The sequence below is a fragment of the Opisthocomus hoazin genome, chromosome 2 (assembly GCF_030867145.1).
Source record: "Opisthocomus hoazin isolate bOpiHoa1 chromosome 2, bOpiHoa1.hap1, whole genome shotgun sequence".
Classification (NCBI taxonomy): domain Eukaryota; kingdom Metazoa; phylum Chordata; class Aves; order Opisthocomiformes; family Opisthocomidae; genus Opisthocomus; species Opisthocomus hoazin.
In genome coordinates this window covers 97,924,075-97,937,209 of record NC_134415.1, presented here as the reverse complement: position 1 = coordinate 97,937,209, position 13,135 = coordinate 97,924,075, and the positions used below count along the sequence as shown (strand labels likewise).

At 36.4% G+C, this 13,135-nt stretch overlaps 1 protein-coding gene across 5 annotated transcripts in view; it reads left to right on the top strand.

Annotated features, from left to right (window-relative positions):
- Window positions 1-13,135, top strand: part of FAM135A (family with sequence similarity 135 member A) — a 96,792-nt gene that overhangs the window by 43,918 nt on the left and 39,739 nt on the right. For 4 of the 5 annotated variants that reach the window (XM_075414572.1, XM_075414576.1, XM_075414573.1 and 1 more), the window contains 7 exons: window positions 3,909-4,048; window positions 4,163-4,233; window positions 4,558-4,731; window positions 7,253-7,379; window positions 7,749-7,902; window positions 10,615-10,692; window positions 12,936-12,985. In XM_075414572.1, the coding sequence (XP_075270687.1) occupies window positions 3,909-4,048; window positions 4,163-4,233; window positions 4,558-4,731; window positions 7,253-7,379; window positions 7,749-7,902; window positions 10,615-10,692; window positions 12,936-12,985 (794 nt within the window). The remainder of the gene's footprint in view (window positions 1-3,908; window positions 4,049-4,162; window positions 4,234-4,557; window positions 4,732-7,252; window positions 7,380-7,748; window positions 7,903-10,614; window positions 10,693-12,935; window positions 12,986-13,135) is intronic. The other variant, XM_075414575.1, reaches the window with a different exon arrangement.

The following is a 13,135-nucleotide window of genomic DNA, read 5'->3' as shown; positions in this document are numbered from 1 at the left end:
GCTCTTATACAGATTGCTAAGCCCATTTTTTTCAGAAAAGAAGACTCTTGAAAGGATTGAGTCCTGCTGCTTTCAAACTTGCTGTCTTGCTGTCTGGTGACAAAGTTGGAAATACATTTAACCTCCTGAACAGAATCACCCACTGCCTCATGTTTTTTTCTTCTTTTGTAACCTGGCACTCACTGTGGGTTTCTTTGGGCAAACTGAACCCAGAGAAACCTGTTAGTGCACCTGTAGTTCTGTGAAGCCCACACCTCGGCATGCTGCAAAAGTGTGAAAAGCAAAAAATGATCTAAGTTTTAAAAGGTGAGGTGGAATTCTTGGAATTGCAAGGGGGAAAAACCTACTACAGATGGAGAACATGTGATATGAGATTACCAGAACCTGAATTTTGGAGGCTATTTTAAAAGTAACTTTGACTAGAGCAAAAATGTAAATACTGACCTTTCGCTATGCTTCCTGAATATATCTTGGATTTGTGTGAAATAAATAAATAATTCTTATGAGCCAAGATTGCTCCACTTCAAATGCAAAGTTTAGTGTGGTTTGGGGAATTTAGCTCAGCTAAACTGATCCTTTAGTAAACAGTACTTTTTTAATAGTGTCACTTAATTATATGTTTAGTATTGCTGAAAAAACAGTTTTTCTATTTCATGGTATATTTTAGAATGGTCTTCAGTTATTTTTTCAGAACGCTGCAATGTTGTTAGTAAATTGTGACATGTGTGATAGCTCCTTTGACTCGTTACTAGGCATAAAGGATGTAAACAGGACTGCAATTTGACATGAGTTTAGATCATGAGTGATGACAAAAAAAAATCAGCCCGTGATTCTGCCTGGCTACTCCTTCTTACCTTCGTATGGCTCTGTGCTCTATCGACACAAGCATCTGATTTGGCCCGGGAACTCAACTGGGAAACTCATTCAGCTGACAAGCAGTCGTTTTACAAAAAACCAAACCGCTCCAAACCCATAAACTGGGATCCTCTTTGGATCAGTCTCTCAGTTTGGTTTATCAGGTAGTTACTGATAATGTTTGTTCCACAGCAAAGCGGAGAGAAGGGTGCAAGCTGGTCAGTGAAAGGGTGTTAGTTTGTCCTTCTTGTGGGTGTGATAGTTCTTGGTCTTGCCGAGGGCCTCTGCCTGCCACTCATTTCAGCTAATTGTGTAATTTAGCAGAGCTGGGCGCTGTGGCTCTAACGCACAGCTCTCCTGCCCGAGGTGGTGGAATAGCTGATGCCAGTTACTGAGACTGCTGTTATTTGTAGAAAATAACTGCTATTAGGCTACGTGTGGACTTAGCGCTAAGAGGATTTACCCACTATCTGAAAGTGCCTGTTGCTTCTTGACCATAGAGGGGTCTGGAGCCGAACCCACAACTCTCGCTCTTGAGAATGGTGTCCTGTGTTGGTCAGGTACTTGGTCCTGTACTTCTCTGTCTATCTCTTGTTCTGTCTTCCTCACACTTACCCCTTCTAAATCCTATTCCCTTTGGCGGTGTTGTGGTTTTCCCACTCCAGTCCAAGTAATTTTCATACTTCCAGCTCTCCCTAGCTTCTGCACAAGCCACCTGCAGTTTCCTTACCTTAGCTATGTGTTTCCCTTCTCCCACAGACTGTTTGATGTAACTCTTCCCTTTGTTTCCCCAAGTCAAACATACAGCCTCCGTTTTTCCCTTCTTCCTTTGCATCTCCTTCCACCCCTTGCCCAGCCCTTCCCGGCTCCTCATGAGGTCGCATGATAATTTAAATCCAGTTTCCCTCCATTTTTATTTCCCACATCCTTTAGCAGTTCGCTAGAATTGCTTGGGACCCAGAACAAGCGTCATTACGGATGTGATAGGACAAACCACTTACTTCAGCTCCAACCTTGTGAAAGTCTCCAGGCATTCTTGTAATTTGAAAGGAGATGTAGTCATGCTCTAAAAAGTTCAAAGAAAAGCATATGTAATTCTGGCCTGTGTGAGGTTGTTTCAGATTTGACGCGGTTCCGAATTCCTCCTTCTGTCAGAAACTCATGGCTGGTTTTCAGAAAATAAAAGAAAAAAAAAGGTTAGGAATGAGGTGCCCGTTTTTACAATGCAAGAATAAATTAATTCCCTACTGTTTTTTCCTCTCTGTTGCTGAAATGGCTTTTTGTGTGGACAGAAGCCTAGGAATAGTCTTGGCCAGTCAGTGCATAGCTGACAAAAAATGGTGGTTCTGCCTTGCTGACTTCACGTTTGTGAGACCTTGCTCCCCACGTAGATGTCTCTCAGCCTTTTCCTGGTGTCAGCTTTTCCTCTTTGACTCTTCTCTCTAAATTCTGAGGGTGCCCAGGGAGGTTGTGGAGTCTCCTTCTCTGGAGATATTCAAGACCCGCCTGGACAAGATCCTGTGCAGCCTGCTGTAGGTGACCCTGCTTCGGCAGGGGGGTTGGACTAGATGACCCACAGAGGTCCCTTCCAACCCCTACTATTCTGTGATTCTGTGCCGTGTCATGTTACGCTGAAGTCAGCAGAGCTGAGGGCTGTGACTTGGAGCTGGACGCTGCATAGGAAGCGGGACCTCGGCCACGTGTCTCCATTACTTCTGTTGGATCAGGCCGGAGTGGGAGATCCCTTTTGCTGATGCTGTGTGGTTATATCAGATTGTGTGTCATGTGAAACTGTACCTGCTCTGCCCTTCACCTGTAACAGATGACATGGATGGATAGAAGCTGACGGTGGCATTACATACAGGGGAATTACCCTTTAAAGAGTCAGCCTTTGTAGGCATTTTGTCCAGGACACCTAAATCAGTGACATGTATGGAAGCGCTTTAACAAAAACTGGTATTTTTACTTGTTTCTAGTTTCTGAAGGGAATTTGAACTAAGATATTGTGAAGATTATAGAGTGTGAATATTTGCCAGGTGCAGTGATTTTCTGTGAGAGAGCTGTAGACCCCAAATCTGTAAAGCACAAACTTTGTGTATTTTTTTTCTTTTGTGGATTCCTTTGAAGTAGTTTATTAAGAAGAATCAAAAAGAATTTAAAAAATGTTTTGCACCCCCATTTACATGATATCTAAGACTTTGTGTTCTGGAAGAGGTTAATGTGATTGAGCCTGCTTATAGAGGAGCGAGAAGAAAGTGTCTATGTTTCTGTTACTTTGGTTCTTCCAAGTTCCATCTTCTTCTGTGTGTTGTTTCACAGGATGGTTCCCATCATGATATTTCCTGTGTGGTAACCCCTCGTTGTTATGCTAATACTTCTTCCATAACTGTTTTAAGCCATCCCCTTTCTCATTTCTTCTACAAATCTTTCAACCTTTTTTGGCAAAGGATTCCCCAACCATTTGTCACACTTTTCTGAACTCTTTTTGATGAGCCACCTCTGAAAGCAGAAATGTCATATTGAATGAGAAGTGTAAGTTTCAGGTGATACACTTGAAACTTGTCTGGCCAGAGTAGTATGCAAAGATCTGGAAGGAAAGAAGGAACCACCTCTGTTCTTGATTAATTCAGTGGAGTGGTATGTGTCAGTTAACCTCTTTGCCTCAGCTGTACGTAACTAAGAGTTCTCAGTGTGGTTAAACCTTGCAAATCAACATGAATGCTGGATGAAACAAGACAGATGTCAAGATTTTTATTAGAATTTTTGATGCCTAGAATGTCTTACTCCAATTTGGAACAAAGGAAAAATTCTTCGGTCTAGAACTTCTATGAAAAGCAAATCACATTAAACATATTGATACAGTATTTCTTTGAAGCAAAATGCACTCCTTCAACCTCCAGCAGTTGCTGACTGAAATGGAAACTGCTGATTTTGTTGGTGTTACAGTTCTAATAGTGGTCATGAAACAGATAGGAATGATAGTTTCACTTATTAGCCGCTCTGGGGTTTCCAGATTATAAGCCAATTATATTAATACTTGTTTCTCTTTTCAGGTGCAGATCTTGCCTTTCCTGCTTCAATCCATGACAATGTAGTTTGCAGTAAAACATTTCAGATTCTTTACAAAAATGAGGAAGTTTCTGTGAATGACGTGATGATTTTCAAAATAAAAATGCTGTTGGATGAGAGGAAGGTAAAATGCCATTCAACTTTTCTATATAGATAATGAAGTATTTGTTATGTACAATTTGGGTTAGTGTAAATAAGGGACCTGAAAAAAATTCATGCTTCTACAATTTCTTTTCAGATTGAGGAGTCTCTTAATGAAATGAATTTTCTGCTAACATTAGATCTACACTTCACGGATACAGACTATTCGTAAGTTTATATAGAGAAGATTTTATTAACAATATATGTTAATTTCTTAAACTGATTAAATCTGTATTATGTGTAGATATAGTGTGTTCATATTAGACACATCTGAGGGTAAAAAGAAATCCAATGCGTAAGTCTGATTTCATAACTGGTTTGTCTCATTCTGATTTTTTTTTTTTTAGTTTTTTTTTTCCCTGGGGAAAAAAATATTTTGCTTTCCAAAATATAGACCTATGCTAAATTGCTATCTGCATCAGTTATTAATAACTTGCACTTTTAAATATGATTGTTCTTATTATATGTTGTTCTGTTTTAATTTCTTTTTAGACCAGATGACCTGAGCACACTACAGCCAATTAGTAGCCGAACTTTAAAGTTGCACTTTAACTTACACCGGGGCCTTCATCATTATGTCAATGTTATGTTCGATTACTTCCACCTTTCTGTCATATCAGTTATCGTCCATGCTTCCTTGGTTGCACTGCATCAGCCATTAATAAGGTAATCTCTTGTTAATAAAATGCAAATAAATTACTGAGTGTCCAAATGGAAATGTTATAAAAATAGAGTACTTAGGAAGGAGTTAAACCTATGGCCAATATAGTTTTCTTTATGATGCTTTTGGAATTCGGAGCCCAGAGAGATGAGAAACATCCTGTTTTCAAAGTTACCTGGAACAAACTTTGAGGGTTTTTTTGTTAGAAATGAAGAGTATGTAGTGTAGAAGAGAGATGATACCCAAGACCAGAGAAGAGGAGGAATGTATAATTAGCTATATTTATACGTGTATGTCTGTATGTATAAATATTTATACCTTTTCTTAATCTGGAAGATCTGCTGCTCACTCTAGTTAGTGACTGAAATAGGTGCCATTAATACAAACAGGGCATCTTCTGTTAGCTGTCTTCACAGTTTTCAGTTACTAGTGTGGTGGCAATGAAGTCTGCAAATGATGCGTTTATCATTTTCTCAAGTAAATGGAACCGGAGAATTGAATTTTCTCTTTAAAAACCTTTTGCCCAATTTTTACTGAAGCCTTTTTATTTCATTGACTTGTGTCACCCTTTACAATCTCTGTTTACCTCGCTTCTCTATCTTGAAAGTAAGCGTGAAAAAGGGCCATACAGTCAGTCATACATATGAAATGTTCTTTACACAGCTTTTTCTTTAGTGTAGCTATCTTTGCCTTCTTCCATGGTCTTGAAATACTCCATGCTACCCCCCCCAGGTTTTTTCGTATTCAAATTCAAGCTGTGCTGTAAATGTCCAAACCTTTAGCTTAAGGTCCCTGTCTTCACATGATGGAATACTGTGTCTCTGTGTATGTTAGATAGCTGTTCTGTGCAGTAGGACTCTGCTGGTTTGGAGGATTCATCTGTCTTTTTTTCCTTTTTGTCTTCTTTTCCCCTCGAAGTTGGATTGTTTTGGTGATGTGTTGTAGGCGTGGTTGTATAGTAACGGAACTGGGACATCTGAAGGGATGGCACAGTGTTATTTGGGAGAGGAACAAGTAGTGAGGAGGTGGGAATTGTCTTAAGCTAGTATTGTTGTTGAAGACTTCATTTGATAAAATAAAGCACTTGAAGTAGCAGCAAGTATGTGAAGTGTAAGTTGTCACACTGTACTACAACTGCAATTCAAGCGTTTCCACTGTATTCATCCCGTAGCTGTAGGGCTGAACTTCACTTCATTGTGAGAAAATGAAAAACAGATTTTGGTACTAGTTTCCAGCCAGAAATATATTTGTCCCTGCTGACTTTCTGAAAGGTTGCAGAAAATTTGGGGGTTTTCATATAATTTTTCCTCTGACTTTTCAAGTGATGATACAATAATGCTGTTTAATTTTAAACCTCAACTTGATGTAGCTTGTGTAAGGAGATATAATTGAAAAACAGCAGCTTCCGTGCTGCTTCGGTTATCTTTAGAGTAGAATGTTACTGGTGTCTGTAAGGATCCAAGATGTCCTTTAAATCAGTAGGAGAGGAAGAAAATTCTGTATTTACAGTGTTTTATTTCAATTGGGCTATCTCATATTGTAATACTTAGCAAATACTTTATAGTTGCCGTATCCATATCCTGCTTGCTTTTCTGGAGCACCTCTTTCTGAAAAACCTGGACATTGCAGACTTCACTCCCCTTCATCCTTTGGGCTTCCCTGGGTGACAGTTGGCTCCTCCATTTGTGTCACGATCACAATATGGGCATCCCTTCCTTTCCTAGGGGGTCACTTTTTGAGTGTTTTCATTTTCAGAGTAGCACTCAAGTTGTTCTTCTCTTGGGAAGAACCAATATTAACCCTTTCCTTGAAAGAGAGGAGCTTATTCCACTTGGTTACAGCCCTCGAATCCTGTACAATCTACTTTTTTTGTTAACCTGTCATTGCTTATTTCTGCCCATTCAGTCCCCACTTTCTGCATTCATTCATCATCCATCAATTTTTCCTCACTCTGTGTGCTCACAAGGCCACTGTTGCAGGATGCTCTGTTTTCCCATGAATTCAGGATGGGCTTTCCTACTCAGTGGGCAGAGGTCAGGCAATGGCAGTTTGTGTGACAGCTTTCCAACTGCTTGCTACTGCTTCACTTTGAGGAGGTAAAGTCCCCACAGCAGAGTTGGCAAAAAGTGAATGCCTCTTCCCTGGTACAGTTCCAAATTTTATCTGTATGGCTTAAACTTCCAGGAATATTGTTTAAATTAGTTGAGGTTTGCATTGGAATTAATGAAGAAAAGCTTCCACAATCTCCTGGCACAGAGTCTGCTGACCTTCATGGTGAGAGATGGGAACACAACAGTTGAGGGTAATAATTTCTTAAATTTCTCCAAATAGCCGGAGATATGCTTTGAAGATAACTGCTTTAGAACCAAAAAAAAAGGGCAGCCCACCATGCTAAGAACTTCCAGGATCTTACTGACAGTTGTTGTTTCTACTGCTTTTCAAGAAAAATCAAGAATGTGTTTTAACTGTGGTAGATCTGTGACGCATAGTATGTTCAAATAATCAGTCCATTTGTGCTTTTTGCAGTTTTCCTCGCCCAGTGAAGAATACATGGTTGAACAGGAATGCACCAGCACAAAACAGGGACTCTGTGATTCCTTCTCTTGAAAGTGTGGTCTTTGGCAATAACTACACAAAACAGTTATCAGCAGATGTAAGAGTATATCAGTATAACTTTTTTTTTTTTTTTTTGGGTAATGTTAATTTTATCTTTTCGGCAGAAATATTACTTCATAAAGAATGAATTTTCTTAGACTTACTGTAGTGTGCCTCGTGATATGGGAGATGAGAAAAATGGTTCCAAAGGGCTATGTTACATGCTTGAGGAACATGTAGATGGAAAGCTTACAATATTTAGTGTTTAATTGGATTTTTAAGATATTGCAATCCATTTAAAATCACAAAAATATGGATGAGGTTTGTGAAGAGGAGTCATTTATTTATCTGTCTTTTTAGTTATTCTGTTAGCACTTCATCTACTGTACAAAATTAATATGTGGGTCATCTTTTTTTTTTTTTTTAGGGATGCAGTTTTGTTGTTTCAGAGTCTTTCCTCAGCCATGCCTATAATTTCCACTATACACTTTGTGCCAGTTTGCTGCTTGCTTTCAAAGGGTTACATAGCTATTTCATTATGATAACAAAGGAGCTCCCCTCTTCTCACCGAATTGAACTGGGTATGTTGAATGTAATAAAATTCATCACTTTCCTGTCGCTATTTATTAAAAATACCCCCCTTCTAGACTAAACCAGCATAAATTTCATAAATCTTGAATATTAAAACCTTTCTGCTCAAACTGAGCTGGAGTTTAATAACTTGATGAAAAAAGAAAGAAACAAGTACTGTCACATTACTAATAAAATGAGGAGATAACAGCCTGAATTTATGCAAATTCATTTTTTCTTGTTGGTCTTCATTTGCCCTGATATTTCAAATCACTGTGTTTAGCGGTGAGAAAGTTAGAGAAACTCTTAATCCAAGTAGCATGCTGCTCTTGGTTGTTTGTTACAAGGAAACATTGTGTGTTTCTGTAAAAAGTGGAACTCTGTAAGTTTTGATTTGAGAAGAATATGACAAAGGAAACTTACTTGAAAACAGACCTACAAGAATAAATTGCTGCTGACTCAATTTGTAGTGTTATTGACTCAATAAGTAATTGAGCATTTAAGTATTACTGGTTTCAGGAAATAAAAAATGTTGCATAATGTATATCACAAGTGATACCTAATCAAGAAACTACCCTAAAACTATATGCTTTCATGTACTGATCTAACTGCACTAATTGCTAGGCTAGCAGTAAGCTTTTTTACTAACTTTAAGGCAAATAATAAATCACAGATGAAAAAGTTTTTAAACAGACTTAGTTACCTAAGAATTAGGAAAAGATCTGACTAGACAAGAACTGTTTCTATAAAACTGAATGGCTAAAATATGCTTTCAGAGAAGCTGCTTCTTTAATAAAGTCAAAATTATGCTCTTATGGGACAGTCTCATAGAAAGAAATTTAAGTTCTATGGCTATGAAGACTTGTAGTAACTACATTTAACAAAAGTAAATGTGGAAATGTAATACATGGAAATGTATGTTACATTTCTGTAGAATGCAGGTATTTTAGAGAGCCTAGTCTCAACTTGTGAACTAGGAGAGCGGCGAAAGTAAAAAAGGAAACTACATTGGCATTATAAAGCATGATTTAGACTTTTTTCTCATCAAGCAGGTAGCTTTTTTGTCATGTAAAGTTCTATTTAAGTCTGAAAAAAAAAAATAGGTCTTTTGGAATTTACGTTGATTGCAGATAGCATTTATTGATTTTGTATTGTTTAATTTTACCGGTGTCAAAACTAAGCATTATGAAACAATAAGGTTGGAAGTGGAGATATGAAAACTATTTTTAAAATATGATGTGGTCAATTAGTGATTCAAGCAAAGAATGTTTCACTTGTGTATTACAAAATACAAAGCTATTTTTTTAATATTTTTCTTTTTTTGAGGGAGGGAGTGCATTACAAATTGTGCATAGAAAAATGCCAGAAACAGAGGCTTTTTCCTTATAGAAGCAAAAATGCTGCTCCAGTTATGGTGCAAAGAATATTTCTGTGTCAGTTATCTTAATCTTGATATGGAGGGGAACACCCTGTTAAAGGAATGACTCAACTCTTGGCCTTCCTTTTAAGGACAAAATGTACTTTTTCCCAAAGGAATCTGTTGGCACTATTGTTGTTGTAAGGATAGGCTTAGACTAAATCTTGATGCATAAATGTTTCAGATAGGGCCTTCAGTTCACCTGAAACATTCCTATAAAATATATACACAAGAGAAAAAAGCCAGCCATTGAGTTGCGTAGTTGGGTTGTACCTTTCAAACCTCACTGAAGTCACCAATAACAGTTCATAAGCTTCAGTGGAAGTTGAGTCAGACCTTTTGTCACTTCTGTGGGTAATTTAGCTTACCTTCAGGAATGCACACTAGAACAGAAATGCTCAAAGTAAATATATGAAGAGAAAATTACTACTTACATTTAACATTCATTGTACATATTCTGCTGACGGTTTGTTTCCTGTGTTGTTTTTTTTTCCTAATTTTTTAAGTCTCTGCTAGAATGGCTTTGTTTTCATATTTGTAAATCCTTTTTCATTTATTTCAGTTATTTTGCATATACATTGATTACAACAGTTGATATAACAAAAAGGACTAATATAAATATTAATTATGCTACTATTACTTACCATTTCCTCATGAAAAATAACTAATGCCTATCATTAACGCTAATTTTTCTGAAATATGTCAAGAGTTTTTAACAAAAAGTGTTTCTGTGATGTCTGTAAAGAAATTGAAGCTCTCTGGACTTCACAAAGTACACAATTGTCATTTGCATTTATTTTTAATTTTTGAAGTAAATGTACTGTTTTGAAGTGGAGATTTTACATGCAAAGATTACATGGGCATTGCAGAAGACAATCTCAAGTTCTGTTTAAATCTCAGAACCCTCACTTTTTTGTTTTAAGTTTGATTATTATCTCTTTAATTTTATCTTTTAAATTTTTATTTTAATTTTATCTTCTGTTTTCTTTGCTGTTGCTCTATTGTATAATTTTAACACAAGACTGATTTTGCAGAAGCATGTGCAGACAACTGTTTGACTCAATAAGTAATTGAGCATTTAAGTGTTACTGGTTTCAGGAAATAAAAAATGTTAGCATGATGTATATCACAAGTGATACCTAATCAAGAAACTACCCTAAAATTATATGCTTTCATGTACTGATCTAATTGCACTAATTGCTAGGCTAGCAATAAGCTTTTTTACTAACTTTAAGGCAAATAATAAATCACAGATGAAAAAAAGGAGTGTAGTAACTAGTCATGTGTGTGCAATCCCTATAACTAGCCAAGGCCAGCATGCAGGTCCTTTATGAACGCCTTCTCAGAAGAAAATACCCACGAACCCAGAGAGACGCCTACCTAGGTATGTTTCCAAAGCAGGTGATATAACCCCTCAGATTTTTATTAATAATATAAAATATTACATTTTACTAAAAATATAAAATACTACATTCCTTTGTAAACAGGAACGCTGTTTCACTATTCAGCCATAGTGGAAGTATGTTGAACTCTGGTGAAGTCTGCAGAATTGAGCTACTTATTTCTAGGCTGAATATGGATAATAAAATGAAAAATTATTACTGGTTTTTTTATTTAGTGTTGTTTTATTTCAGTAAACAAAAATTAATGAAGAGTTCAGTCAGGTGTCACCTTTTAAATAAAACAGATGAAAATTACAGTTTCATTTAATTCATCACAGGCTCAATTTTTTAGATAATTAAAGAGTAACACCTTTTGGTCCTGAGAAATCTCTAAGGTTGCTTCTGGTATCTCAAGGCTTGATTCTTCCAAACACTACACAAGATATTCTCAAAGCTTAGGGTGAATTTGTCCATATCTAAATGGCCAGTTCTCCTGTTGGAGTGTGTCAGTGTTGGCCTGATGCTGGACAAAAGACAACGGTGCTGTTTAAGCACAAGGAAGTTTGTGATGATGGGAGAAGAATAAAATGACGGTTCAGTCTCATAGTAGGTCACCAGCTTGATCATCTATAACTGCATTTGGGTTTTATTTTAAAAAGAAGACAAGCCTAATTTTTAGCAGAGCCACCAAAATTGCATCAGGTGTTTGCTGGGTGAACACTATTGCTGCAGAATGTTAATGCTTAATTTCCTTTTTGTCTTGTATTGACTCTTGTTTTGTCTTTTTTGTTTTAATTTAGCATTGTAGTTTGAGATTTTCCATAATGATTTTAGACTTCAGAATTTTAAATGTTGTTCAAAGCCTATTTTCAACTGCAGCGTGACCAACAAAATAAATAATCAGTATTGTGTCTCATAAGTAAGCCAGTTAATTTTTTCACTAATGACAAAATTTGTGTGGCCACAAACAGACCAAAAGTAATACCATATCTTAAACTGTTTTCATATATTTTCAGAATAATTATCGTCAAGTACTGTTTAGCTAATATAGGTGTATGTAGTTTCTTTCAAAAACATTTCTAAACTTGTTTCTGAGAAGTTCATGCATTTCTGCAATGTGTATTTTCTCAGAACTTTGAGTTGTGTGAGTTAATTTGTTTGGAATTAAATTTAAACCAAAGTATAGCGGATGCACTTACTTGAAAATCAATGTATGCTTACCAATTCTAGGCGGTATCATTCAAAGGCAAGTTGAGTAAACACACTGTTGACGTTCTGTTAACCTATGTTCATTATTGGTATCCTAAATTTATTATTGTGGGTTTCAAGGCATGTTTTTTTGGTGTATGTTTTCAAGAAATGTTGTAGGTTTTTTCCTTAATACTTTGTTTCAGAAATGAATTTAAATATAAATACTTGTTACAGACAATTTTAGGGTTTATAAATTTTTACCTTGTTGCTGGTACCTCAGATGTAGAAGGAAACCAAAACGTGGTACTAAATTATTACTTAATTGATCAGATTCCCTTAAGTAGACTAGGAATGATTAACAAGGAAAAACATTTTACATGAAGGGATAAGTCTGTTTTGTTCATAAATAAGTCATTGAAGGTTCAGATCCAGTTTAAGCTGCCATACCACGGAAGATTGATTTGCTCTTAACAGTGAGCTACAGAGAGAAATATCATCTAAAGAACAATTTTATTTGACTAAAATACAATTCCTCGGACAGTTAAAGAATTGTATTTATGTTCATGTAGCTTGCAAATCAGGTAAATAATATACCTGTAGAAAAAAGCATTGGAATAAGGTACCTGTGGAAAATCTGAGGTAGAAGAGGAATTGTATTACCTTGGTTGTGAGCGATGACATTGCTGCTGAATAGCCGAGCAGCTCTCAATGGATAATCTGCAAACTGTTTCATCTAAATTACAGTATTTTCAAGTATAATGTTGAATAGAAAATTGGTATCCTTGACCCAGGTATCATGATAAGTGGTCATGATAGTTGCAAACCGTTTTTTTATTAATGCTGTTCTGTCCTCAATCTCAGAAATTACTAAAATATTATTTTAATGGAAGTTTATAATTTACTGGATTTAAAGTTGATTGTAGCACTTAATACGGCTTCAAGTTTTATTTGATGGGTTCTTTTTCATATTTTAAAATTGTTTTGTGAGATACTTGGTTTTGCTCTGCAACTTGGAAAGTACATTTTTCATGGATGTGTCCTCCCATCTTTCCAGAAAACATAGATGTAGAAGTTCGACTTACAGAATTGTGTGAAGAAGTAAAGGTACAATTTTTTTTTCCTGTATTAAAGAAGTGAAATAACTATAACAGTAGAGTATGCTGATTTTATATGCTACTTGGGAATAAACTGTTTACTTCGGTGATAACATTGTGTATGGTTTTTGCCAACACTTATTTCAGCTCTTCCTAATTC